The sequence below is a fragment of the Gymnoscopelus braueri genome, assembly GCF_963280865.1.
Source record: "Gymnoscopelus braueri genome assembly, chromosome: 5".
Classification (NCBI taxonomy): Eukaryota; Metazoa; Chordata; class Actinopteri; order Myctophiformes; family Myctophidae; genus Gymnoscopelus; species Gymnoscopelus braueri.
Genome location: NC_137606.1, coordinates 44,631,039 through 44,656,658, shown reverse-complemented (window position 1 = coordinate 44,656,658; position 25,620 = coordinate 44,631,039). Strand labels below are relative to the sequence as shown.

General features: G+C 40.1%; 1 protein-coding gene across 1 annotated transcript in view; it reads left to right on the top strand.

Annotated features, from left to right (window-relative positions):
* The first annotated feature begins 1,059 nt into the window (after positions 1 to 1,059).
* cul3b (cullin 3b) overlaps positions 1,060 to 25,620 on the top strand; it is a 31,962-nt gene continuing 7,401 nt past the window's right edge. Inside the window, exons 1-11 of the mRNA XM_080429672.1 lie at positions 1,060 to 1,330; positions 6,768 to 6,965; positions 13,123 to 13,236; positions 16,013 to 16,173; positions 18,556 to 18,670; positions 19,885 to 20,113; positions 20,559 to 20,704; positions 21,143 to 21,319; positions 23,526 to 23,696; positions 24,260 to 24,367; positions 24,470 to 24,594. Of these exons, the coding sequence (XP_080285798.1) occupies positions 1,268 to 1,330; positions 6,768 to 6,965; positions 13,123 to 13,236; positions 16,013 to 16,173; positions 18,556 to 18,670; positions 19,885 to 20,113; positions 20,559 to 20,704; positions 21,143 to 21,319; positions 23,526 to 23,696; positions 24,260 to 24,367; positions 24,470 to 24,594 (1,607 nt within the window). The 5' untranslated portion in view covers positions 1,060 to 1,267. The remainder of the gene's footprint in view (positions 1,331 to 6,767; positions 6,966 to 13,122; positions 13,237 to 16,012; positions 16,174 to 18,555; positions 18,671 to 19,884; positions 20,114 to 20,558; positions 20,705 to 21,142; positions 21,320 to 23,525; positions 23,697 to 24,259; positions 24,368 to 24,469; positions 24,595 to 25,620) is intronic.

Sequence of the window (25,620 nt, the reverse complement as noted above, 5' to 3'; positions counted from 1 at the left end):
TTTAAAGAGGGAGAGTGGTTAGTCATCATCCCTTTGAACTTTATTTTATTTTATTAAGATGGTAAGTAGGAAAACTGAGAGGTAAGGCATAGATGGAGCAATTTGTTACCCATTTCAAAAATTGCTTTAAAAGTCAAGTGTATTATTATTTCCATGACCAACTCTGCACTTGTGTCTACTTTCTACTTCACTTTCTAAATTGAAGTGATTGCTTTGAACTTTTCAAAGCATTAAAGACAATCAGAGAGATGAGAAGAATTGTCATATTGACATCATCCACGAGTCATTACTCATAAGCTTAAAAAGCTCGGGCTCAGACAGATTTTGGGCTCTGGATTTGCCGCGGACATGGACAAGTCTTGCCACGGACACATTGATGACCCCTTAACAGAGTATTTCTGCATTGCAGTATTGATACTTTTACTTAAGTAAAACATGTGAGTACTTTTTCCTGTTTTCCACTACTGACTGTATCATAATAACTTTATAAATTGATATAAATGTCCCAATTAAATGTTTACACTTTCTCTCTCGCGTGAGTTGCAGACAGTGCACGAGCTGTGCGCAATGAGACGTGCAGGTACTACTGTAGTCCACCGTCGCTTTCAGGGTTGCCATGTCCGCTTATTATAAGCGACTTGTTAGTTGATTGATTGAATACTTTATTATTTTATGAACAAAAAAGCACAGAAAGTACAATTATATACAAGGTCTGCTAAAAGGATTAAAACCCAAGAAAGCACTATGGCTTGTTTCCATTGGGGTCCATGTGTATTCATCATTCACCCCCCCCCCAGATTTTTTTTGTGCCAGGGACCTCCTTCACCCCCCATACAAGATCTGTGTCGTTAAAATGTTTCGAAAATATTCTACATTTTTCACTTTTTTCCCCAAGATTTTTTTGAAAATAGCAGATCTACAAGCTCACAACGCGTCACGATGCGACGCGTTGTGAGCTCGTGGATCATAGGTTTAAAGTGGTCATCGCTTTTCATAGACCCGGTGGCTTATTTCTCACGCTAAACCTGGCAACACTGCATCACTGTCGTGTATCAGACACACTGATACACACACACACACACGCACACACAACTAGTGGATTTATACTGTCACAAAGTGAGGAAGAGGGAGGACGAGGACCCTGCGAGGAGGAGGAAGGTCGAGTAGTGCCACCGCAACGGTCCCTGTCTGTCTGTCTGTCTGTCCCCTTTCCCCGGAGACAACTTTCATGTTTAGATAAATAAACCCACAGGGAGAGAGAGCCACCATGTCCAATCTCAGCAAAGGAGGAACCAAGAAGGACACCAAGATGAGGATCCGGGCCTTCCCTGTGAGTACACCACCGTCCCCCCGGCAGGGTGCTCCGTCTGCCCGCCGGGCGTCCAACCCGAGCGCCTTGGTCTGTGTAGGCTAAATGCTAAGCTAATATGCTAACGTACCTAATATGATGTCCGTCTCGCATATTATAGCTATAACCTCGCGAGAGGGCTCTATTCACTGCTTGGTGCTCAAATCCGGTCTAGGGCCCGCCTACTGTAACTGTATCCGGTGGGTTTTTGCTTTGCATTATACTTACATATACATGGAACCGTTTCCGTATCCGCTCTAGAGTCAGTCAGACCGGATGTGTGACATGCCGAGGCCACTTTGGTCCCAGTCGGAGGCCTGTCTGACCGTAAACAAACTGTTAGGCGTCACATTCATTTGGCTTGACCACCCAGCCCACTGCTTGTTTAGTTGGCTGACCACTACGTTGTTCCATTATTGACTCCCAGTTGTTTTAATGGTCACTTTCCATTGTTCGTTGTGTTAATTTCGCCTGTAGCCACCTTAGCAATATAGCTGCTAGCAGCAGACTAGTAGCCAGCCACAGCATTTATATATGTCTGCTGGAGCTCTTCCTGACACTTGTTGTGTGTTATGTCTGCTTTGTATACATTTATTAATAGACCCCATTCTTCATAGCAATGTACACTTCAGTTTGGGAATTGGTTGTTTATTATTATACTCATGTCATTCCTCGTTAGTAATAATAAAGTTATGCACAGCATCTACGCTGAACTTAATATCACCACCACAAGCCTGGTATTGATTTATAAATATATTAAAAAAAAAAGACTTGATCTGAGCCTGTTGAACGTGTCCCTGTCCTGACAGAGAACAGACAGAAGAACAGCATGTTGACATGCATGTGTTTGGGCTTGTCTGGGAACAAATTGCACACATTTGATGAATTGAATACACAGGATCTTAATGGAAACAAGCCCTGAGGGCTTATCTGGGTCATCCTTTTGTATAAATCTGTGCCACCGTGCCTTGTTTTTGCAAACTGTTAAAGTATTCAATCCAAAACATTTGTTTAGCCTATTGCTCTTCTCAAGGGGGGGGGGGGGGCGGGCTTGTATGAAATATATAGTTATGTTATGTGCATTAAAACGTCTTTGCTTGGCTTTAGCACATATACCCCACCATGCCTATGTAGAAGAGACCCTTTATAAAACGGTGCTCAAGTTCTCTCAGCCTTTTATGTGCCATGGACTGGCAATCTGCAAGTGATTGTCCTTTTGTGGACTGCTTGATTAGCTCCACTTAACAGTGGTTGAGTTTTTAAACAGCCATGATTGGTGCCATTGTTGTGACAGCTAAAGGAAACCCAGGCATTTATGCCACACTTTGAATATGCAGTCTCTGTCGGGTGGAAACCTCATATGTCCAAAATTGTTACTTTTCAGGATTCAAATTCAAAAACGGCAAAAGCAGCAGATCTACAAGCTCAAATCCACTTCCAGCTTGTGGATCTTCTACTTTTGTGTGACGCTGTTAGTAGTATGATCAAGTAGGGCATTAATTTACGAAAAAATACACAAAGTTAGAATATGGAGAATAAGAGGTTGCTGCCCGACCTCAACGATATGGATTATTTTAGCCATGTACCGTTGTTGCTGCTGATGTTGTCATGGCAGTAGTATCCCATTTGAAGAAGAAAATGTGGGAGTGTACTGAGCAACAGGTTCAAGTTAGACTCACAGGTCATTTAAACCCTGTTGACCGGGGTCCCCCAGGGGTCTATACTAGGCCCTTTCTCCCCCCCCCCCCCCCCCCCCCATCTACACCAAATATCTTTGCAGAAAATAGCTGATCTACAAGCTCACAACTTGAAATGCCTGGTGGAGGTGTAAAAGTGAAAAGAGTGAAAGTTGGGTTATAGGTGAAAAACATTTTCTTTTTGAAAATGTTTTTCTTTTCTTCTGGTGACTCTCTTAGTTATGTCAACGTTGATGTTGTGCAGCACTTTGATTTGGCCAAATGAGGTGTAGTAGACCATCACCAGATTCACCACACTGCACACACAAGCAGCCAGACTGTGTAGTGCTGCTTCACCACTGAATCTACATTTTGATTTGTTTGGCTTTGTTCACAAACAACAGTCACACACACACATAGTAAGTTCCTATCGATAGCTAAAGATTTGACAGGAGGGCCACATCATTATAGACTCTTGTCTTGTTTAACCCATTGAGACCTGAAGCCGATTCTACATGTCTCCTAAATCTCAGTATTCTGAAAAACGTATGTTTCTATATCAGTGGTGCTCAATCTTTTTCATGTCAAGGACCCCCAAAATTATATGTATTTGGCCGCGGACCCCCATCAAAATATCTTGTTCCAGGGACCCCCCAGAAGCAAAAAATTGAGTTAAAAATGTTCGCTTTAAAAAAATATATATTCAAAGATTTGCACACATTTTCACGATTTTTCAAAAATAGCAGATATACAAGCTCGTAGCGCGGCACTCGGTGCCGCGCTATGAGCTTGTATATCTGCTATTTTTGAATAGCCCAAAGTGTAAAATAATGCTTTTGAGCTCAAATCTAAAAATGACACAATTCCAGGTCTTAATGGGTTAAATAAAACAAAAAAAGATACAAATCATAACGGTGCAGTGGGTGCACTGGAATGACAGTATGCAGCAATTTGTAAAGCAGCATGTTTTGTTGTGTTGCCGGGTCTTCCATTTCGTCTCTGTCGGGTGGAAACCTCATGTGTCCAAAACGTATTTCTCAGGATTCAAATTCAAAAGTAGCAGATCGACAAGCTCAAGGCCGCGTTGCTTCGCGCCACGTTTGTTTTTTTCTTTTTTGGTATTTGTTTTAGGCTTTATTTAACCCATTAAGACCTGGAACTGTGTCATTTTTAGATTTGAGCTAAAAAGCATTATTTTACACTTTAGGCTATTCAAAAATAGCAGATATACAAGCTCATAGCGCGGCACCGAGTGCCGCGCTACGAGCTTGTAGATCTGCTATTTTTGAAAAATCGTGAAAATTTGTGCAAATCTTTGAATATATATATTTTTAAAGCTCACAACGCGTCGCGATGCGACGCGTTGTGAGCTTGTAGATCTGCTATTTTCAAATATTTTAGTACTTTTACTTTTGGTACTTTAAGTACATTTTGATGCCAATACTTTTGTACTTTTACTCAAGTACATTTTTAATTCTGGACTTTTACTACTTTTACGTGATGGAGTATTTCTATATTGCAGTATTGATACTTTTACTTAAGTAAAGAATTTGAGTACTTTTTCCACCACTGCCCCCTTCCCAACTGTAACCGCTAACTGCAGAAATAATTAGTCTCTGTCGGGTGGAAAACCTCATGTCCAAAAACTAATTTTCAGGATTCAAATAAAAAAAATGGCAAAAGTAGCAGATCCAAAAGCTCGAAAAACACGGCCACGTTTCGAGCTTTTTGTTTAAACTTTCGATGCTTTTGTCGTGTGACACTGTAGTTAGTATGATCAAGTAGGGTGTTAATTTACGAAAAAACGTTTAGTTAAAATATGGAAAATAAGAGGTTTCTGCCCGACAACAACAAAATCCTGTGAGAAAAGAAGGCGATGGATGGGCTAATCTGCATATACGAAGGCTACCTCGCTCTGTGCCAGCCTGAAGTTACATTCTGCTGCTTGCTATTGCATCATCAACCACTTTAAAGGGTTAGTGCAGATTTTTTGAGTATTTTATGTAGGAAATACTTACCATTAATGTAGTGGTTGCAAAGGTATTAATTGATTGCCCGAGTCCCGTGGTCAGAGTTATGGTCCGGTTCTGATGAATATGAAGTAGTTCCGGTAGATTTGGTGGGGGCCGCTCATTAAAAATAAATAAATAAATAAAAACTAGCGTCATTTGTATTGTTGACCTATTTCTACCATATAGAGCAGGTTTCGTTCAATTTCGAACCCTCTGTCACATGGTACTATTTTTTGTGTCATATATTTTGTGCGTGAGTAGGCTGCCGCGGCGCAGTGATTCTGGACACAAACATTAGTACCATGTGACAGAGGGGTCAAAATTGAACGAAACCTGCTCTATATGGTAGAAATAGGTCAACAATACAAATGACGCTAGTTTTTTCAATACATTTATTTTGAATGAGCGGCCCCCACCAAATCTACTAATCTACCGGAACTACTTCATATTTATCAGAACCGGACCATAACTCTGACCACGGGACTCGGGCAATCAATTAATACCTTTGCAACCACTACATTAATGGTAAGTATTTCCTACAGAAAATACTCAAAAAATCTGAACTAACCCTTTTAAGGGAACAATAAACAAGGACCTGATTTGAATTTCTCAGGTTACCACAAAAGGTGTGTGGATTGTTTGATACTTTAACCACATGAACCCTACTGTCCCTTCCCTATTCTGGGCATGTGATAGTAAAAGGCCAACATTCTGCAAAAATAGGCCAACGTTCAGTAAAATAGCTGATCTACAGATCTGGCTATTTCTGCTAAAGAGACTTGGCGTAGAGAGGGGAAAAAAAGAAAGGGGGTCAAGTATAGATAGACCCCTGGGGGATCCCGTTTAATGAGCTATCTAGGGTCTAAGTGGTTAAAGACATTAAAAAAACAAAATCTAGAGAGACCTTATGTATATGTCGTCCTGTCATGTCAGATTGAATAATTGGGCGGTCACCACCATCAAGAGACTGTAAATTAACCCATTGATACCTGGAACGCATCTGTGTCACTTTAGATGTCTTTGGCTATTCAAAAATAGCAGATATACAAGTTCATAGCGCGGCACCGAGTGCCGCGCTATGAACTTGTAGATCTGCTATTTTTGAAAAATCGTGAAAAAAAAAATGTTTAGATTTTTTTCCAAAAACTGTTAGGATTTAGATTTTTTTTAAAGAATCGCCTCAGGTCTTAAAGGGTTAATACCATGGGATAATGATAATTCAGTAATGCTAACCGGGCTGTGTGCTTCTGTAGTCGGTCTGTGAAAAAAAATTTGGGGTCGGTGATTTCAGACTTGGGTGGTCCACTGGGTGCCGTAATCATCTTTGACTGTTATCCTGATGCTGCATGGCAGAACGATCTTAGCAAGAAAGAGATGAAGACCAGGTTTAGATCATTGGTTCTTACCAGGGGGTCCCCAGCAAAAGTAGTTAACCTAGCATCACAATCATCTTAACCCCATTATCCATTTATATGTTGGATATTTAAAAAATAGCAGATCTACAAGCTACGAGCTTGTACAACGTTATTATTGAAAATATTTGAAAAATATTTAAAATTTGAGAATTTGGAATTTCTTCTAGGGGGTCTCTGGGTCAAAACATGGGGGTCCGCTGGCAAATGTATATCAATTTGGGGGTCCTTGGCACGAAAAAGTTTAAGAACTACTTTTAGATTGTGTGTGACTGACAATGACTTGTCTCCTGCCCTTGGCCTGCTCTGTCTGTTGCAGATGACGATGGACGAGAAGTACGTCAACAACATCTGGGACCTTCTGAAGAACGCCATCCAGGAGATCCAGAGGAAAAACAACAGCGGGCTGAGCTTCGAGGAGCTGTACAGGAACGCCTACACCATGGTGCTCCACAAGCACGGAGAGAAGCTCTACACGGGCCTGCGGGAAGTTGTCACCGAGCACCTCATTAACAAAGTAAGGCTGGCAGGAGTGAGTGATGATGATGGGGGAACTGGACGACGCATGCAACTTCATGCTTTGTTGTTTTTACTTTTTTCGGTTATGGGCAGTGGTGGAAAGTAACTAAGTACATTTACTTAAGTACTGTACTTAAGTAAAATTTTTAGGTATTTGTACTTTGCTTGAGTATTTCCAATTTCCAATACTTTTACTTCTACTCCACTACATCTCAGAGGCAAATATTGTACTTTTACTCCACTACTATTATTTGAAAACTTTAGTTACTGGTTACTTTTCAGATATAAACTATGATATAATGAAACATACATTAACCACTTTAAACCTATTTTATACATAGGCTATTTGAAAATAGCCGATCTACAAGCTCACAACGCGTCGCATCGCGACGCGTTGTGAGCTTGTAGATCTGCTATTTTCAAATATTTAGTACTTTTACTTTTCGTACTTTAAGTACATTTTGATGCCAATACTTTTGTACTTTTACTCAAGTACATTTTTAATTCTGGACTTTTACTTGTAACAGAGTGTTTTTATATTGCATTATTGGTACTTTTATTTAAGTAGAGAATTTGAGTACTTTTTCCACCACTGGTTATGGGTCACTTTTTCTTTTTGTGATTAGGGTTGGGATCCTGAAGGATTTTAACGATTCCGATTCCGAAAGATTTTTTGGGGGGCTTTTCTGCCTTAACCCATTTAGACCTGCTGCCACCTATACGTTGTTATACCTTTGAATCCGGGAGCCACCTCTGTGTCTCATTAGTTGTTGCTATACATATAGCAACATCATGTTGTATTTTTTTTTTTAGTAAGAATTTGAACATTTTCAGAAATCTTAGGTTAGGTTTTAGAAGGCGTTTTTAGAATCGGCCTCAGGTCTAAATGGGTTAATTGAAACAGGGAGAGAGAGAGAGACGGAAGTGACACGCAGCAAAGGTCGTTGAGATTCGAACTTGCGGACACGCTGTCAGCAGCATAAGAGCCTATATGTGGTATGTGCCTGGACCGCTAGGCCAACGATTCCCTCTTAACAGTCCGATTCCTTAACGGTTCCCTTTAACCATTCCTACAGTGGGTAAAAAATGTATCCTTACAGGTCTGAAACTCTGAGATGTACCGAGATGTACAAATGGAACCAATAAGGGTCCATTTGGTTCCATTTGTACACTCTCATGGTGATCCTTGAAATTAAGAGTTGGAGAACCACTGATTATTGTAATTGTATAACAGACGCAGTGGTGGAAAAAGTACTCAAATTCTTTACTTAAGTAAAAGTACCAATACTGCAATATAAAAATACTCTGTTACAAGTAAAAATCCAAAATTAAAAATTTACTTGAGTAAAAGTACAAAAGTATTGGCATCAAAATGTACTTAAAGTACCAAAAGTAAAAATACTAAATATTTGAAAATAGCCGATCTACAAGCTCACAACGCGTTGCGTTGCGACGCGTTGTGAGCTTGTAGATCTGCTATTTTCAAATAGCCTAGGTATAAAATAGGTTTAAAGTGGTTAATGTAGGTTTCATTATATCATAGTTTATATCTGAAAAGTAACTAGTAACTAAAGTTTTCAAATAATTGTAGTGGAGTAAAAGTACAATATTTTCCTCTGAGATGTAGTGGAGTAGAAGTAAAAGTATTGGAAATTGGAAATACTCAAGTAAAGTACAAATACCTCAACATTTTACTTAAGTACAGTACTTAAGTAAATGTACTTAGTTACTTTCCACCACTGAACAGACGTGAAGTCCACACACCAGCTCTGACAGTGTGAGCTGGGGACATTGAGGTGTGAGCTGGGGACATTGAGGAACCGGTTCCTCATTGTTGGATCCAGTTCCGGATCCCAACCGTATTTGTGACCCAAAGCTCGTGCTACTGCACGTCTGTCTACCTGCAGCCTATCCTAATTGAGTAGGATGTGTCCTCGAATGCAGGTCGCCCAAACGGCTCCGAGGGGGGCGCCGTTCTGTGGCTGACCCTGCATTCACAGTTAAACATGGAGGGGCCAAATGACGAGACTGAATCATAGTCTGGCTGCTGCAAGTCTCAGCCCGGCAACCAATTTGGTATGCAGACAGTGTGGTGTGAAGAGGTAGTTGCTGTCGGCTAGAAACCTTGTATCTCCATATTTCAGCTATTTGTTTCTTTCATTAATGAATGCCTTACTTCGCCATGCTACAGTGTCACACAAATGTAGCAAAATAGGCGACCTACAAGCTCAGTGCGGTATTTTGCCATTTACATTTTTTTAAGTGAAACTGGTTAAGATTGTCCGGGTTTTATAATATTTAACCAATGAAAAGTAGAAATAGCAACTTTGTGACTAAATAACAACTATACTGAATCCATCGGAACACAGGTTATTTTTGCCATTTCCTGACGAGTAACTGTTTTGGAGATATGAGGTTTCCACCCGACAGTGACAGTATTCAGCCTATCACGGGTGAAAACTCCAGGCGTCAGTGAGCCTGTGTGGTGGTGAGCTCACAAAGCAAAGCAAGCCACAGAAACCACAAATAGGTCCTATTAGTAACCGTTCTACCTTATAGTGGTGCGACAGCTGGGGGTACTGAGTTTGAAAACGGAGAAATTGGGTTGCAAAAAAGGTTGCACACGTCCCGAGAGTGCTGTTTCAGGCATAGTGTTTTTTTTGGGTAATTTATAACTGATTTGAATTGTTATAGTAGCTGATTGCTGATGCAAAGTGCAAATATTCTCACAGTAGGCCTAGGCCTGTCCCAAATATTACATAATCGTCTAATCGCAATTATTTGAGATGATCGCATTATCGCCATAATCGTTTCCATGTTGACAAATGTTCATACATTTTCAAATATTAAAAAAGCAGAAATAGCTGATCTACAAGTTTACAACGCGTTGTAAGCTTGTAGATCAGCTATTTTCCCCCATAAATTTTAAGTCATATTTATATCATATCTATCCTATGCAATCTTTTATTACGAAGACAAGGCAAACAGAAGTTACATTTTTATTCATATGTTCCACTGTTCAAAACACAATTAAATCGTTAATCCCAATTATTTGTAATCGGGATTACAGTCCCAAGACATTTGGGACTGATCGATTCAGTTGTTTTGTTTGTGATGTTAGTCCCAGACGGACACACACACACACACACACACACACACACTCTTTATAGATGGCTCATGAAATCTACAATACAATATATCAGCAAATGTCGCCTTTTCAATGTCAGCCAACTGGCCTCATACTTAATTATAGAGTCTTACGCTTGACACTCTGCCTCCCTAAAATATTAATTCAACTAATGTCGTCATCAATCAAAATTGAACCAAGGAGATATGTCTGATAGGTGTATTTATATGTAATGTAGGTATCCATGATTTATATTTATTATATTTGATCAGATTTTAACACATTGGCTGCCGCAGATCTGCGTTTTATTTTTAATAAATACGTGGGCTGCCAAGAACGCAGATCTGCGTTTAAAAAAAAAAAAAAAAAAAAAAAAATCTTGTGACCCAAAGACCAAGGAGATATGATTGTTCGAAGATTTAGACTCCTATCCACTTCCTTGTTAACTTAAAACTTAAAAATTCTGTATCTCGGCTCCTGAGTACCTTTTTTTTTCAATGAAAAATCTCTGGCAGGCTACAGCTAAAAATCTGAAATAATTCTGGCAGTCAATGTGTTAATGGAAAGCTCTTTGGAACCTAACTCACAATAATCAAGATATCAAAGACATGCCCAAAATAGGAACGCCAGTAGGGTTATTATATACAATGAATTCCCTGTAACGTTATTAAGACCCACATATCGTCTCTGTTGGGTGGAATCTCCCAAACTGTTACTTTTCAGGATTCAAAATCAAAAATAGCAAAAGTAGTACTTTTGATGCTTTTGTGTTACGCTGTAGTATGATCAAGTAGGGCGTTAATTTACGAAGAAAAAACAACAAAAAGTTAGTATATGGAGATGTTTTATTAGATAAAAAAAAAAAAGACCTACTGGCATTAGATTATAAATCGGTCGCTCTGCTCTCTTAAATATCAGCATGGGGCCATTGATTTAAAAAAAAAATCTGTCGACCACTGCTTGATACTTGACCTCCCTGTATGGATGCAGAGAACCGGAGTGAGTCAGTCTCAATTAAATATATGAAATAAATAAGCATTCATCGTGTCCATCAGTGGTGGAAAAAGTACTACAATTCTTTACTTAAGTAAAAGTACCAATACTGCAATATAAAAATACTCTGTTACAAGTAAAAGTCCAGAATTAAAAATTTACTTGAGTAAAAGTACAAAAGTATTGGCATCAAAATGAACTTAAAGTACCAAAAGTAAAAGTACTAAATATTTGAAAATAGCCGATCTACAAGCTCACAACGCGTCGCCATGCGACGCGTTGTGAGCTTGTAGATCTGCTATTTTCAAATAGCCTATGTATAAAATAGGGCTAAAGTGGTTAATGTATGTTTCATTATATCATAGTTTATATCTGAAAAGTAACTAGTAACTAAAGTTTTCAAATAATTGTAGTGGAGTAAAAGTACAATATTTGCCTCTGAGATGTAGTGGAGTAGAAGTAAAAGTATTGGAAATTGGAAATACTCAAGTAAAGTACAAATACCTCAAAATTGTACTTAAGTACAATTAAGTACTTAAGTACATGTACTTAGTTACTTTCCACCACTGGTGTCCATCCACAGGGAGAGAGGGGATGTGGCTGCTCTGCTGTGACCTTTTACAATGCTGCTCCACAGAGACCTTGGCCTTAACTCTGTACTGCTGCTGCTGCTGAGTCACACTGCAGTACCTAACCATCTAATAACTACTACGCCGTAACATCCTCCTGAGCGTTCATTAAGACTCGAGGCCCATTCTACAACTGCCTTCTAAATCGGTAGTTCTCAGACGTTTTCGTAATTCAAATTTATTCACAATTCTTCAAAGACTTCCAAGATTTTTCAAAAATGTTCAAAAATAGCAGATGTACAAGCTCACTGTGCGGCACGAAGTGCGGCGTCTTGCTTAGATAGCAGGGGGAAGGTCCCCAGCTCTCAGTACAGATGTAAGAGACCTTGAAGAGACAGTGTGCCTATCCTCTTGGGGTTCAAGTCCTACCAAATGTTTGGAGAGTTCCCCCCCCCCCCTTTTTTTTCCTTCATAGCAGCAATAACAGAACTACATCAGCACGGCTGTGGTTTTTGCCGTTAAGTAACAAATAAACCAGTGGTTCCCAAACACTCATTTGTGGGTCGCGGACCCATTTTTATGGGTTGCGAGTATTTCTAATAAAAGTAATAAATAAATAAATTATCAAAAGATTGTCAAAACTTTCATCAACAATTCTTTTTTTTAAACAATGTATACAATAAAAATCAATACAAAGAATTTACTTAAAAAAGCAACACAACACGTCTCGATGCTCTCGAGTTGTTAGCTTGTAGATCGGCTATTTTCTTTTTTGGGTCTCGATAAAAAGTTTGGGAACCATTTGAAATAAACGGTCTAGTTAAATAACTAGGCTAGTTAACTAGCTAGTCAGCGGAGTGAGTGTTATTTTACATTAAACATTTCCAGTCCTGATGTACTGTACTGGAATGTCCTCTTTTCCAATCAAAACACTTAACAAAATAAACTATAATGTTGCTTAGTCTTTGGTTTGGAACATGAGCCCGTTTCTGGCGGGTCCCTACTTATGACTGATAATAGAGGTAATAGCAGCAACAATCTTTCTCAAGTCTCTCTCTCTCACAGCAAAAATGTCTGGAAAGGTTTCAGAATGTGTAATATCGTCTTTGTCGGGTGGAAATCTCATGTCCAAAACTGCTACTTTTCAGGATACAAATTAATAAATGGCAAAGATTGCAGATCTACAAGCTCAAAACGCTGTCGCTTCGCGCCACGTTTCGAGCTTGTATATCTGCTATTATTGATACTTTTGTGTGACGCTGTAGTGTGATTTAAGTAGGGCATTCATTTACGAAAAAACACAAAATGTTAGAATATGGAGATAAGAGGTTTCTGCCCCGACAGCAACATCATGTATCTCCTTGGATGAGCAGTCCATTCCCTCTGAAAACCTTGGTAGAAGTTGCAATACCTCTAAAACTAACCCCAAACTAATGTGTCTGTTTGCCTCTCTCTCTCCCCCAAAGGTACGGGAAGATGTCCTCAACTCTCTCAATAACAACTTCCTCCAGACCCTGAACCAGGCGTGGAACGACCATCAGACAGCCATGGTGATGATCAGAGACATCCTCATGTACATGGTGAGTAGAGGGGGACAGAAACCTTCTGGAGGCATGTATGAGCACCTGAAACAGCATTTCATATCACAACACAGGGCTGGGCAATTCACCCCAAAACATATCCTAACCAATAATAACAGACTTAATCCCGCTCATGTAGGTTAACCCATTAACCATTTCACTGCCAATCACGTAGATCTACGCGAACCGCTTTAAAGCCGCCACGTGCCAATCGCGTAGATCTACGTGAAGTGAAAAATATATATATATATATATATATATTCTTTTTTTTTTTCAATTTCACCCAAAGACCAAGGAGATATGATTAGTTGAAGATCTAGACTCCTATCCACTTCCTTGTTAACTTAAAACTTTAAAATGCTGTATTTCGGCTCCCGAGTACTTTTTTTTTTCCAATGAAAAACTCTGGCACTGGCTAAAAAAATATGAAAATACCTCTGGCAGTTAATGTGTTAAGACCTGAGAAGATTCTTAAAAATACTAACAGTTTTTTGAAAAAAAAAAAAAATAGCAAAAAAAAAAAAAAAATAGCAGATCTACAAGTTCATAGCGCGGCACTCGGTGCCGCGCTATGAGCTTGTATATCTGCTATTTTTGAATAGCCAAAGAAATCTAAAGTGACAAAGATGCGTTCCAGGTCTTAAAGGGTTAATCTAATAATGGAGAAGCAGGTCTTATTTATGATATCAATGAATCGACACGAAAAAGTTCAGACAGATTCTTTTTAAATAAGCAACTAAATAGATTAGTCTGATTAACCACTTAACCCTGTGTTTTACTTCGTTGTACGATGGTGGCGTACAAATATTGTGAAAATAGCTGATCTACAAGCTCAGAAAGCATTGCGTCGCGACACATTGTGAGTTTGCATTTTCTCCTTTTTTTATAATAGTTCTTTCTATCCTAATACTATAATTGGCGAGCCGTGAAATTTGAAATGATGATATTGATTTGAAGTCGTATCAGCCAGCACTACCACAACAGCAAGTTAAAATCAATGTGAGGAGAGTACAGTACATCACCTCCTCTCCTCTGTGGCACCAAACATTCTGTGTATAGTTTTTAAACCTATGTGAAAAGGCAAGGGAATGGAACAAGCTTTTAATTGTTTTACATGACCAAAAATCATGTTTTGACAAAGTTGGCTAAACAGTCATAGGTATGATGTTTCCTTCATCCTCAGCTGAGCATCTCAGTTTAGGCCGAGGGCTGTGTGTGAAGTCGGAAGGTTATAAAATCCACTTCCTCCTCTCTTTGTTTCTGGACAGCCTTAAAAATGACAAACCTTTCACTTTTATGGGCTAACGGAAGTAGATAGGACAATGGCATAGTGGCTGGAATGAGACTGAGACTCTGTGTCGGAGGTGACACATACCCCCCCCCCACAATATGTCATTCTACTAAGGCCTTCTAAATCAGTAGTTCTCAAAACTTTTTCATGCCAAGGACCCCCAAATTCATTTTTGCCTCTGCCTGCAGGGGGGCAAAGGAAATATATGAACATATATGTTTTTATATATATGTGACATTTTCAAATTGGCCACATGCATATATATACATTTACATACATATCCATATATGTGGCATTGTGGACATATATAAGCTATATATGAGACGTATATATTTCCTATATATGCACATATGAACCTGAATATGGCAAATATGCAGCATATATTCTGCATATACTTGCCATATATTGACAAAACAAAATTATAATTAAACAAATAATTATATAAAAAAGAATCGGCCGGCCACCAGGGGGGCTATCTATATATATATATATATATATATATATATATATATATATATATATATATATATATATATATATATATATATATATATATATATATATTAATTATTATTTTTTCCCCCAGAAATCAGAGCCACCCAACAGTGGAACTCATTATCTGTAAATATTAAACAAATCAAAAGCAAATTCTTATTAAAAAAGATCTCTTAAAGAAATATGAATGAGAGAGACCACATAAGTGGAACGATCAATGTGTTTTTGTACATGATGTTTAACCTCATGTTCGTATATTATCTATATATCATTGGCATTTTTATGTGTAATAGTGTAGTGATTTAGACTGACGAGTGTCAGTTGTTGTTTGTATGAATATTGTATGTTTTATGTGGACCCCAGCAAGACTAGTGACTGCGGCAGCAGATAAAGAATAAAATGACACAGATGCTTTCCCGGTTTTAACACATCGACCGCCAGAGGTTAATCTCATAATGTACTCACCAGTGCCAAGGTGTTTTTGTTGTTTTTTTGTTTTTTTCATGTCACCATAGATCTTGTTAAAATCCTTAAGATTGAGCTCTACACGGTCTGTTTACATCCGCGAGATCTCCCTGTATCTCCCAGTGAAGATCGCGTGTCAAACGGGGCATCCATGTTGTAGTTAGAGCGGATTACGTTAAACAGTGAAATGCGAGGAGAAAAAACTACAGGAAGAGAATTGAGTTTCAGTTTCATCTGTAGAATGGGAGCGGGCGTGATCGTCAAAACCGGATCCCAAATAATTCTATTTCCGGTCATCAAACCGGAAACGGAAGTGGATCAAAAAAATTCCGAAAGTGAACCCGGAAGTGAATAGCGCGAAAAGACCGTGGACCGTAGGGCTACGGTCTCGGCGCTTAACAGTTGGATTTAACGGACCGTAGGACTACGTTCTTGGCGGTTAATGTGTTAATGGGTCAACGTCGTGGAAGTGGAGACGGTGACATTGTGCATTCATTGTGTCATATTGTTATGCGTGGCCCACAGGACCGGGTGTACGTGCAGCAGAACAACGTGGAGAACGTGTACAACCTGGGCCTCATCATCTACAGGGACCAGGTGGTCCGCTACGGATGCATCCGAGACCACCTACGGCAGACCCTGCTGGACATGATCGCACGCGAGAGGAAGGGGGAGGTGGTGGACAGGTAGGCTCACAACCAACCAACCAACCAGCCGTGGTGTCATAACATATCGTTGCTGTCGGCAGTGGTGTAAAGTAACTAAGTACATTTACTCAAGTACTGTACTTAAGTACAATTTTGAGGTATTTGTACTTTACTTGAGTATTTCCAATTTCCAATACTTTTACTTCTACTCCACTACTATCTCAGAGGCAAATATTGCACTTTTACTCCACTACAATTATTTGAAAACTTAAGTTACTAGTTACTTTTCAGACATAAACTATGATATAATGAAACATACATTAACCACTTTAGCCCTATTTTATACATAGGCTATTTGAAAATAGCAGATCTACAAGCTCACAACGCGTCGCATCGCGACGCGTTGTGAGCTTGTAGATCGGCTATTTTCAAATATTTAGTACTTTTACTTTTGGTACTTTAAGTATTTTGATGCCAATACTTTTGTACTTTTACTCAAGTAATTTTTTTATTCTGGACTTTTACTTGTAACAGAGTATTTTTATATTGCAGTATTGGTACTTTTACTTAAGTAAAGAATTTGAGTACTTTTTCCACCACTGGCTGTCGGGCAGAAACCTCTCATCTCCATATTTTAACTTTTTGTGTTTTTTCGTAAATTAATGCCCCACTTGATCATACTACAGCGTCACACAAAAGCATCAAAAGTAACAGATCCGGCGGCGCGTTTTGAGCTTGTAGACCTTCTGCTTTTGCCGTATTTGAATCCTAAAAAAGTAACAGTTTTGGACATATGAGGTTTCCACTCAATAGAGACGATGTCTACTTGATTAAAGGAATACTTAGCCTCATAAAGGACTTTTGTTTTATATCAGTTACTCATGAAGCATTGAATTCATGGATAATTAACTTAATACTTGATGAATTGAAGTTATTAGACGGCCAAGATTAACAGCAGCAACAAATCTGCTTATAAACTGTCGCTACTCTCGCAGTTCTCCCAGGTGTCTTGTGTCTATTCCATCTTTTTCATGCCACAGTGACTAAGGGATTAAACAAGACCGTAGTTGTCTTGTGAGAGCTGATGCATAAACTGATCTCCTTGTGCCTCAGTGGATAATTATAGGTTGCCTGGTATCCTGGTTTCGTTGAAGCATTAAATTGGTTTCTTTGCACTCTACTTACTGTATCTGTCTATTTACACTGTTGTTTACTGCCTAGGGTTCATGCCCCAAATGACTCAGATTTTGCTCTGGAATAGAGCGTGTGCTAAATGCCCAAATTGTAAGTACAGTCTCCACTACTTTATTGTATTTACTTCATCCAGATAGTAGAGTGTAGAGAGAAAGGAAACCAAGGGCAGAGAGAGGAGAAACATTGTGTGACACGAGGGGAATCGGATTGGAACTCAGGTCCTTGTGCCCACGAGGAGTATATTATGGTCTGTGCATTAACTGGCTGTGCCACCAGGCACACCCCAGCACTAACTCTTAAAGCTGTGGAATTAGAAGAGGGTAGAAAAGAAAACATTTGCTGGTGTGTCAGCAAGCGCACACCTACCCTGTAACGTGACTGAGCTTATTTTGTCAGTGTGCAGATTTTATTTTATGTATTGTTGTTTGTCCTGTAACTGGGCACTTTGATGTGCGTGAACTATGCTTTCTATTATACTAGAATTGTGTGTGTGTGTGTGTGTGTGTGTGTGTGTGTGTGTGTGTGTGTGTGTGTGTGTGCGCACACACAGCGCATGAGAATTGCATATAGCTTAAATGTTCTGTATAAGTATGTATGACTTGGTTTCTCAGGCACTGTGCCTATGTCCATTCAAACTGAACAGCTTCCTTACATATCAAGAGTGCCGACCAAAATAGCAGACCTACAAGCCCACAACAAGTCACATCTAGTGTTGTGAGCTTGTATCCCTGGTCCCTGGCAATCCTAAAATAACTTCTGGACTGCAGCTTCAATTGCTGTAGAGCACCAAAGTCTGACATCACTGCCGCTAGAGGGCGCTATCCCCCTGGGTCACATTTCTATTGAAAACCCCATAGGGGAATCTTAGATCACGTCATATAAGAACTGTGTTCCAGAAATGAACAAATTAGCCAGGCGATTTTTTTCATATGGATATGAAGCATCAACTGACGATGAAAACATACTAATTTAGCTCTCCAAACAGATGTTATCAAACTCAATATCATAAACGACGTCACATACCTGACAAAATTGCCCGGGTGGTTTGTTTATTTTTGGAACATAGTTCTTATATGACGCAATCTAAGATATCTCGATGGGATTTGCAAGAGAAACAATTCAGCCGTGAGTGGGAGTGATGTCAGAACTTAGGTACTTTATTATCATAAATCCTGTTGTCTTCCTGTATTCCTGTTAATTGTTGCAGTTTGTCTTTCTGTCCACCAGGGGGGCCATCAGGAACGCCTGCCAGATGTTGATGATCCTCGGCCTGGAAGGAAGATCAGTTTATGAAGAGGACTTTGAGGCACCGTTCCTAGAAATGTCTGCAGAGTTTTTCCAGGTTTGTGGGGAAACCTTCTGCTCTCCTGAGGGCTCTACGAATCTATTTTTACAAAATTGTCTTTAAGCTATGTTGAAGAACTAATTTCTGTCTTGTCACCCGTCTCATTACAACTATCCCATGGTGCTCTCTTGCTGCTGCACCAGTTTTATGTCATGCTTCCGTACTAGACAGAATGAAGAATTTATTCACGATACAACTATGGTCTGAATTGATTGTTTGACGCCAAGAATATATACATAGTTTATTTATTTTACATTAAAAATCACACCCTGTGTGAAGTGGGCGGTGTCTTGCTAGCTAATCACAATACTGAATGGAGTCAACCAATCATGTACAAAAAATTAATACATTTATTGAAACACTCTTTATGATGGAACAAACCATAACTTATAAAAAAACAAGTTTATGTTTTTTTTAAAGTTATGGTTTCTTATATAGGGCTATGCACATGTGTCATGTGACACTGGCCAATCACAGTCCTGAATAGACTGTGATTGGCCAATCACGGTGCAGGGTTAGGCGGGGTACATTTTTTTACATTTTTGTACATTTTTGGCCAATCACAGCGCAGGATTTGTTGTACAAATATCCAAACCTCACTTATAGGGGCGGTTTCACCGCCCCAAAAAAATGTATGTGCTTACAAATAAAATTAAGTGAAATGCATTGATTTGATTTTATATTAGGGCTAGTTTTGAAAGACTGCAACTTTTAGCAAACTTTTTATGCCAGTATGGATCCAAAGAAAACATCAAAGAAATGTGATCATTTTTTAATCTTGGCCCAAGAATCGTAATCGAATCGATTCATGAGGTCCCTGGTGATTCCATCCAGCCCAGCCCTAACGTGTTGCATTGAATGTGAAGGCTTTTCCCCCCCTGTGTAATAAACTTTCATTACTGTCTACTCTACATTAACCCATTGATACCTGGAACGCATCTGTGTCACTTAAGATGTCTTTGGCTATTCAAAAATAGCAGATATACAAGCTCATAGCGCGGCACCGAGTGCCGCGCTACGAGCTTGTATATCTGCTATTTTTGAAAAATCTCGAAAATATTTTTTTTTAATTTTTTTTCAAAAAACTGTTAGGATTTAGAAGACATTTCTAGAATCTTCTCAGGTCTTAATGGGTTAATGGCCAATATGCCCTGGCCACCACCGTATTATTCTCTCACTAAGCCTTCTTCTTCTTGTCTTCTCTCTGCCAGATGGAGAGCCAGAAGTTCCTGGCGGAGAACAGTGCCAGCGTGTACATCAAGAAGGTGGAGGCCCGCATCAACGAGGAGATCGAGCGGGTGATGCACTGCCTGGACCTGTCCACGGAGGAGCCCATCGTCAAGGTGGTGGAGAGGGAGCTCATCTCCAAGCACATGAAGACCATCGTGGAGATGGAGAACTCTGGCCTGGTCAACATGCTGAAGAACGGCAAGACGGAAGGTCAGTACGCAGCATGGATTGAGGTTCTCAGTCACCACCACTGATTTCAGTTTTCATTTGGATTCCATAGAAGCCGGCATGTCTTCTATGGAAAGCATGTCGCGCAGCGAAAATAGCAGATCTACAAGCTCACAACACGTTGCAGCGTGACGTGCTGTGAGCTTGTAGATCGACTATTTACGGTTATTAGTCATTTTAAGATTAGATGAGTCGTTTAGGCTTTAGGGGTTAGGATTGGAGTTATGGCTTATTTCTTACTTAGTTACACGCCGATTTTGCGCACTGGAAAATAGCCGATCTAAAAGCTCACAGCGCCCAACGTCTGTGGGCGTGTAGATCTGCAATATTTCTGCCTTTTTTTTTTGCTATTTTCAATGTTGTCCTAAAATGTCATCACAAGTATAATAATACAAACCTGTGTGTGTGTGTGTGTGTGTGACCACAGACCTGGCATGCATGTACAAGCTGTTCAGCAGAGTTCCCAACGGGCTGAAGACCATGTGCGAGTGTATGAGCGCCTACCTGAGAGAACAAGGAAAGGCTCTGGTGTCGGAAGAGGGAGAGGGGAAGAACCCTGTGGACTACATCCAGGTAGGCGGGGTCACCCAGGAGCATCCCTCAACAGTGCTCACACAAAGTACCAAACGTAGATTAACCACATGAACATGTGTCATTTTAGGCAAATGAGGCAAACATTTGATGAAAATAGCAGATGTGTTCTTCTGAGCTTGTAGATCGGCTATTTGAGGAGAGTTTGTGTGAGTTGGTAAAAACTCATACAGTATATGATGATTAATTGGCATAACGATTAGGGGGTAAAAGGGGGTAAAAGATAATTGGCTACACAAAAACTAAAAGAAAGGGAACATTTGAAAGAAACTAAAAGAAGAACTCTGTAAAGATAGTAGAGGAATCATGTTTATCTTGGCATCTCCTGAAACTTTCTTCCTTCCCTCCCTCCCTGTCTGTCTCTCTCCGTCTGTTTTCCTTCTCCCATCCTCCACAACCTCACCTCTCTTCCCCTGGCAGGGTCTCCTGGACTTGAAGATTCGCTTCGATCGCTTCCTCCAGGAGTCCTTCAACGTCGACCGCCTCTTCAAGCAGACCATCGCCGGCGACTTTGAGTACTTCCTGAACCTCAACTCTCGCTCACCGGAGTACCTCTCCCTCTTCATCGATGACAAGTTGAAGAAAGGAGTCAAAGGGGTGAGGACATGTTGGGATGGTGGGATATCTGTAGCCTCGCGTAGCCAGACTATATCACTCCGTGGCTGAGTCTGGTGCTTCTATGAGGACGTTTTTTTCCCAAGGGGGCGGGATCAAAACAATGGCTCTCGACGCAATTGGTTAGACCTACAACCAACTACAGTCTCCCATATTTGAATACTGGGCCCTGATTGGTCACCTCAGACTTCGGGAGCAGGAAATGGTTTCACAACGGAGCGGTGCCAGACCCAAATCGCAGAGGGCAATTTTTTTTTGCACTGGCAGATTCGTCTGGTCCCCGGCTAGGATATCTGTATAGATATCGTCTCTATCGGGTGGAAACCTCATACTTCCAAAACTGTTACTTTTCAGGATTCTAATTTCGAAAAGGCAAAAGTAGCAGATCTACAAGCTCAAAATGTGTTGCTTTGCACTGAGTTTTCGGCTTGCAGATCTGCTACTTTTGATGCTTTTATGTGATGCTGTAGTTGTAGTATGATCAAGTAGGGCGTTAATTTACAAAAAAAAACACTTATTGAGAAAATATATTGAGATAAGAGGTTTGTGCCCGATAGCAACCAGATATGCATGTACTACACACCAGGTCTCCTGACTAAAGCTCCTTACACACCGGGGGCGATTTTTTTCATGCGAATGATCCGTTAAAAAAAAAAAAAAGTCAATGCAAGCTTCCATGGAGCAAAAAAGTGTTAATTATTCGGAACGAGTCCGAATTTTGCGTATATTCGCATAATCGCCGGTGTGTAACGACCTTAAGCTTTTGATTTGGGTCCCATGCTGAAAAAATAACTACTGAAAGACTCTCTTGTTAACACATTGGGTGCCAGAGGTTTATTAAAATATTATACTTTGAGTGCCAGGACTTTTTAAACATTTTGAACCTTTTTCAAGTAGTCACAAAATATTTTCAGTGATCACCGTCCTCACGGTGATCCCCTCATTACACACATACAGGTCTCGTACAATCGGGGGGAAAAAATTTAAAACATTCGGAAATCCATTCCATAGTTGCAGCCAGTTGAAAATAGTTAAATTAACATTGTAAAAAAAAAAAGTGCACAGGAGCCGAGATACAGGTTTTTGAAGTCATAAGTTAACCAGGAGGTGGATTGGAGTCTAAATCTTGTAGGAGTGATATTTCCTGTTGCTGTATATATACGGTTTTGGCACCCAATGTGTTAAGTAGCCTGACACCTTCATCCCATTGCAACCGTTTTCTGAAGCTGGGCTTTGCCAAAGAGGGAGCCCTCAGCGATTCGTTTATCACAAACCAGTCACAGAATTTAGTCTAACACTGAACTCTAAGATATAATATCCTATTACTGTAGACTGGGGTTTTGAATAGCCTGACACTACAGTAAGTCAGATTTTTCCATTTCAGTTCATAACTCCTGTGAGTCTTTTTCTAAACAACATCAATTATATTTGCTAATGTTAACGTTGCTATTGTTGTTTGGAACTGTCACGCACTATTTACTTATGATTACATTGGAATTTCAACCACTAAAACACACTGGACAACAGCTAAACAGAGATTGCAACATATTATCTTTTTAATTGGCGTGACAAGCATTTCAGGTGCTGGAACCAGGCAGCTTGTTAAGGGCTTTCATAAAAACGGATCAACAAAACAAATACCTGGCCATATACCAACATAGCAACATGGATTAAAGTTCTCAGTCTGACTGATTTCAGTGATTTGAATTCTGTAGAAGCCAGCATGTCTTCTAAGCATGTTGCGCACCGAAAATAGCCGAATTACAAGCTCTCAATGCATCGCTTGTACGTATATAGGCTATTGTTGGTTATTATTTTTAACATTAGAGCATTTGAAGTGGTTAAACTAGCAATATGTTCAGAAGCATCTTCAATAAAACCCTAATTGTCTTGGGTATTTCATAAAAGCACAGGGTAAAGCCTCAATCTGTGATTTTTTTTTTCACCTGGTTGGCAGTATGTAGAACAGCAGGATGAATATTACTAAAACATCATAATTTCACACATAGTGTTCATTGTTTAGGAAACGGCGCTAGATCTCTTGACTGAAAATAGACTATTTACAAGCTCACAATTGCGACGCATTGTGAGCTTGTGTTGTGAGCTTCGCTGAATGTTTGCCCCAGAATAGGGACGCTAGGCCAGGGTTCATGTGGTTAACGCTCTGGGGTGCGTTTCATGTGTGCAGCTGACGGAGCAGGAGGTGGAGTCCATCCTGGACAAGGCCATGGTGCTGTTCCGCTTCATGCAGGAGAAGGACGTGTTCGAGAGGTACTACAAGCAGCACCTGGCCCGCAGGCTGCTCACCAACAAGAGTGTCTCTGACGACTCCGAGAAGAACATGATCTCCAAGCTCAAGGTGAGCCTTCAGGAATTCAGTGAAATTCTTTTGTGTTGATTATAAAATGACTCCTGTTTTCACTTCTCCTGGCGGAGATCTGCACTCTACTGAGTGCACCTTTCTAGTGTTTCATGGCATGAAGCAAGCTTGTCTTTGACCACAAGGATTTCTTAATGCAATGCAGGTCACAGGAAAAGGGCAATATTGTTAACAACTTGAACCCTAACGTCCCTATCCTGGGCATTTCATAATAGTCACACATTCTTTGAAAATAGCAGATCTACATGCTCACAGCACATCGCAACGCTGTAAAAATGTTAGACAAATGCAATGTTTGATGTTTTACCTGATATCCTAGTTTCTTTGAAGAACTCATTTGTTTTCTTTGCACTCTATTTACATCACCATTTACCCTGTCGTCTGTTGGCTAGGGTTCATGCCATTTACTCTGATCTCATACTTGTAAGTCGTTCTGTACAGGAGCATCCGCTAAATGTCTACATAGTAAATTGACAGTACGATGATTGAGAACTTACCGTTTGCCCTGTATAATCCTGTCTGTTCTGTTCCTCTATGCTCAGACCGAGTGTGGCTGCCAATTCACCTCTAAACTGGAAGGAATGTTCCGCGACATGAGCATTTCCAACACTACCATGGACGAGTTCAGGCAACATCTACAAACCACCGGGGTGAGTCAGTCACTGGCATGCCCTTCCGTCTCATCTGTGATAAATGAACCAGATGGGGAGGATGTAATGGTTGTGTGTCCGATTTGTGTCGTCCAATCCCAGTTGTCATTGGGCGGCGTTGACCTGATAGTGAGAGTCCTGACGACGGGGTACTGGCCGACGCAGTCCGCCACACCCAAGTGCAGCATTCCCCCCTCACCACGCCACGCCTTTGAGGTGTTCAGACGGTCAGTCTCTCTGCTCTCATGATACAACTTTTTAATATCATTCACACACAATCTTTTGTCTTGTGAAGACTGGAATTTAGTTATCGCGATTTCACTGGCATTTTTATTTTGGGAATCAAAAGGAAAGACTGGATTACTTTTAATTTTAGTTTTCTCTTAGTTTTTTCTTTTGTCAGTGGTTCTCAAACATTTTCATGTCGAGGACCCCCAAATTGATACGTATAAACTGCAGACCTCCATTTGACAAGTGTTTGTGCCAGGGACCTTCACCCCCTTAACTGATTCACTGCCAATCACGTAGATCTACGCGAACCTATTGAAGCCGCCACGTGCCAATCGCGTAGATCTAATATTTTTTATATATCTTTTTCCAATTTCACCCAAAGACCAAGGAGATATGATTTTTCGAAGATCTAGACTCCTATCCACTTCCTTGTTAACTTAAAACTTAAAAATTCTGTATCTCGGCTCCTGAGTACTTTTTTTTTTTCAATGAAAAACTCTGGCACTGGCTAAAGAAATATGAAAATACCTCTGGCAGTTACTGGGTTAAGAGACTATTTTTGTTGTTCGAATTATTGATTATTGATTTAGTGCAGAATACTGTAGGTGGGGAGATAACAGTGGAGAAGGTCATACCTATGATCTGGTCCCTAACCCTAACCCCAATCTGGGAACCCATCGCCAACTGAAAATGAAAAACAGCGCCCTCTGCTGTTTGTTCTATGTCTGTTGGCTCTGGGGGGAAGAAAACGTAGAGCCAGAGCGCAAGGAGACCGGTGTTTGTGTATGCCTATGCCGCGTCACTTCCGGTTGGTGCGCTTGTGTTTTCATTCCCACTAACAATATTTCTACACGGAACACTAACACCACTTCTCCCAGAGAACATGGATCGTTTTGGTTATAAGCCCACTTGTTTCTATGATGAAAGAGTAAGTTAAAATGTGAATATATTTCCGTGGTTTTGTCTGCTCCGCGGACGCTATTGTTAAATTAGTTTCGGTTTGTTTCGAGGGGGAAAGATCG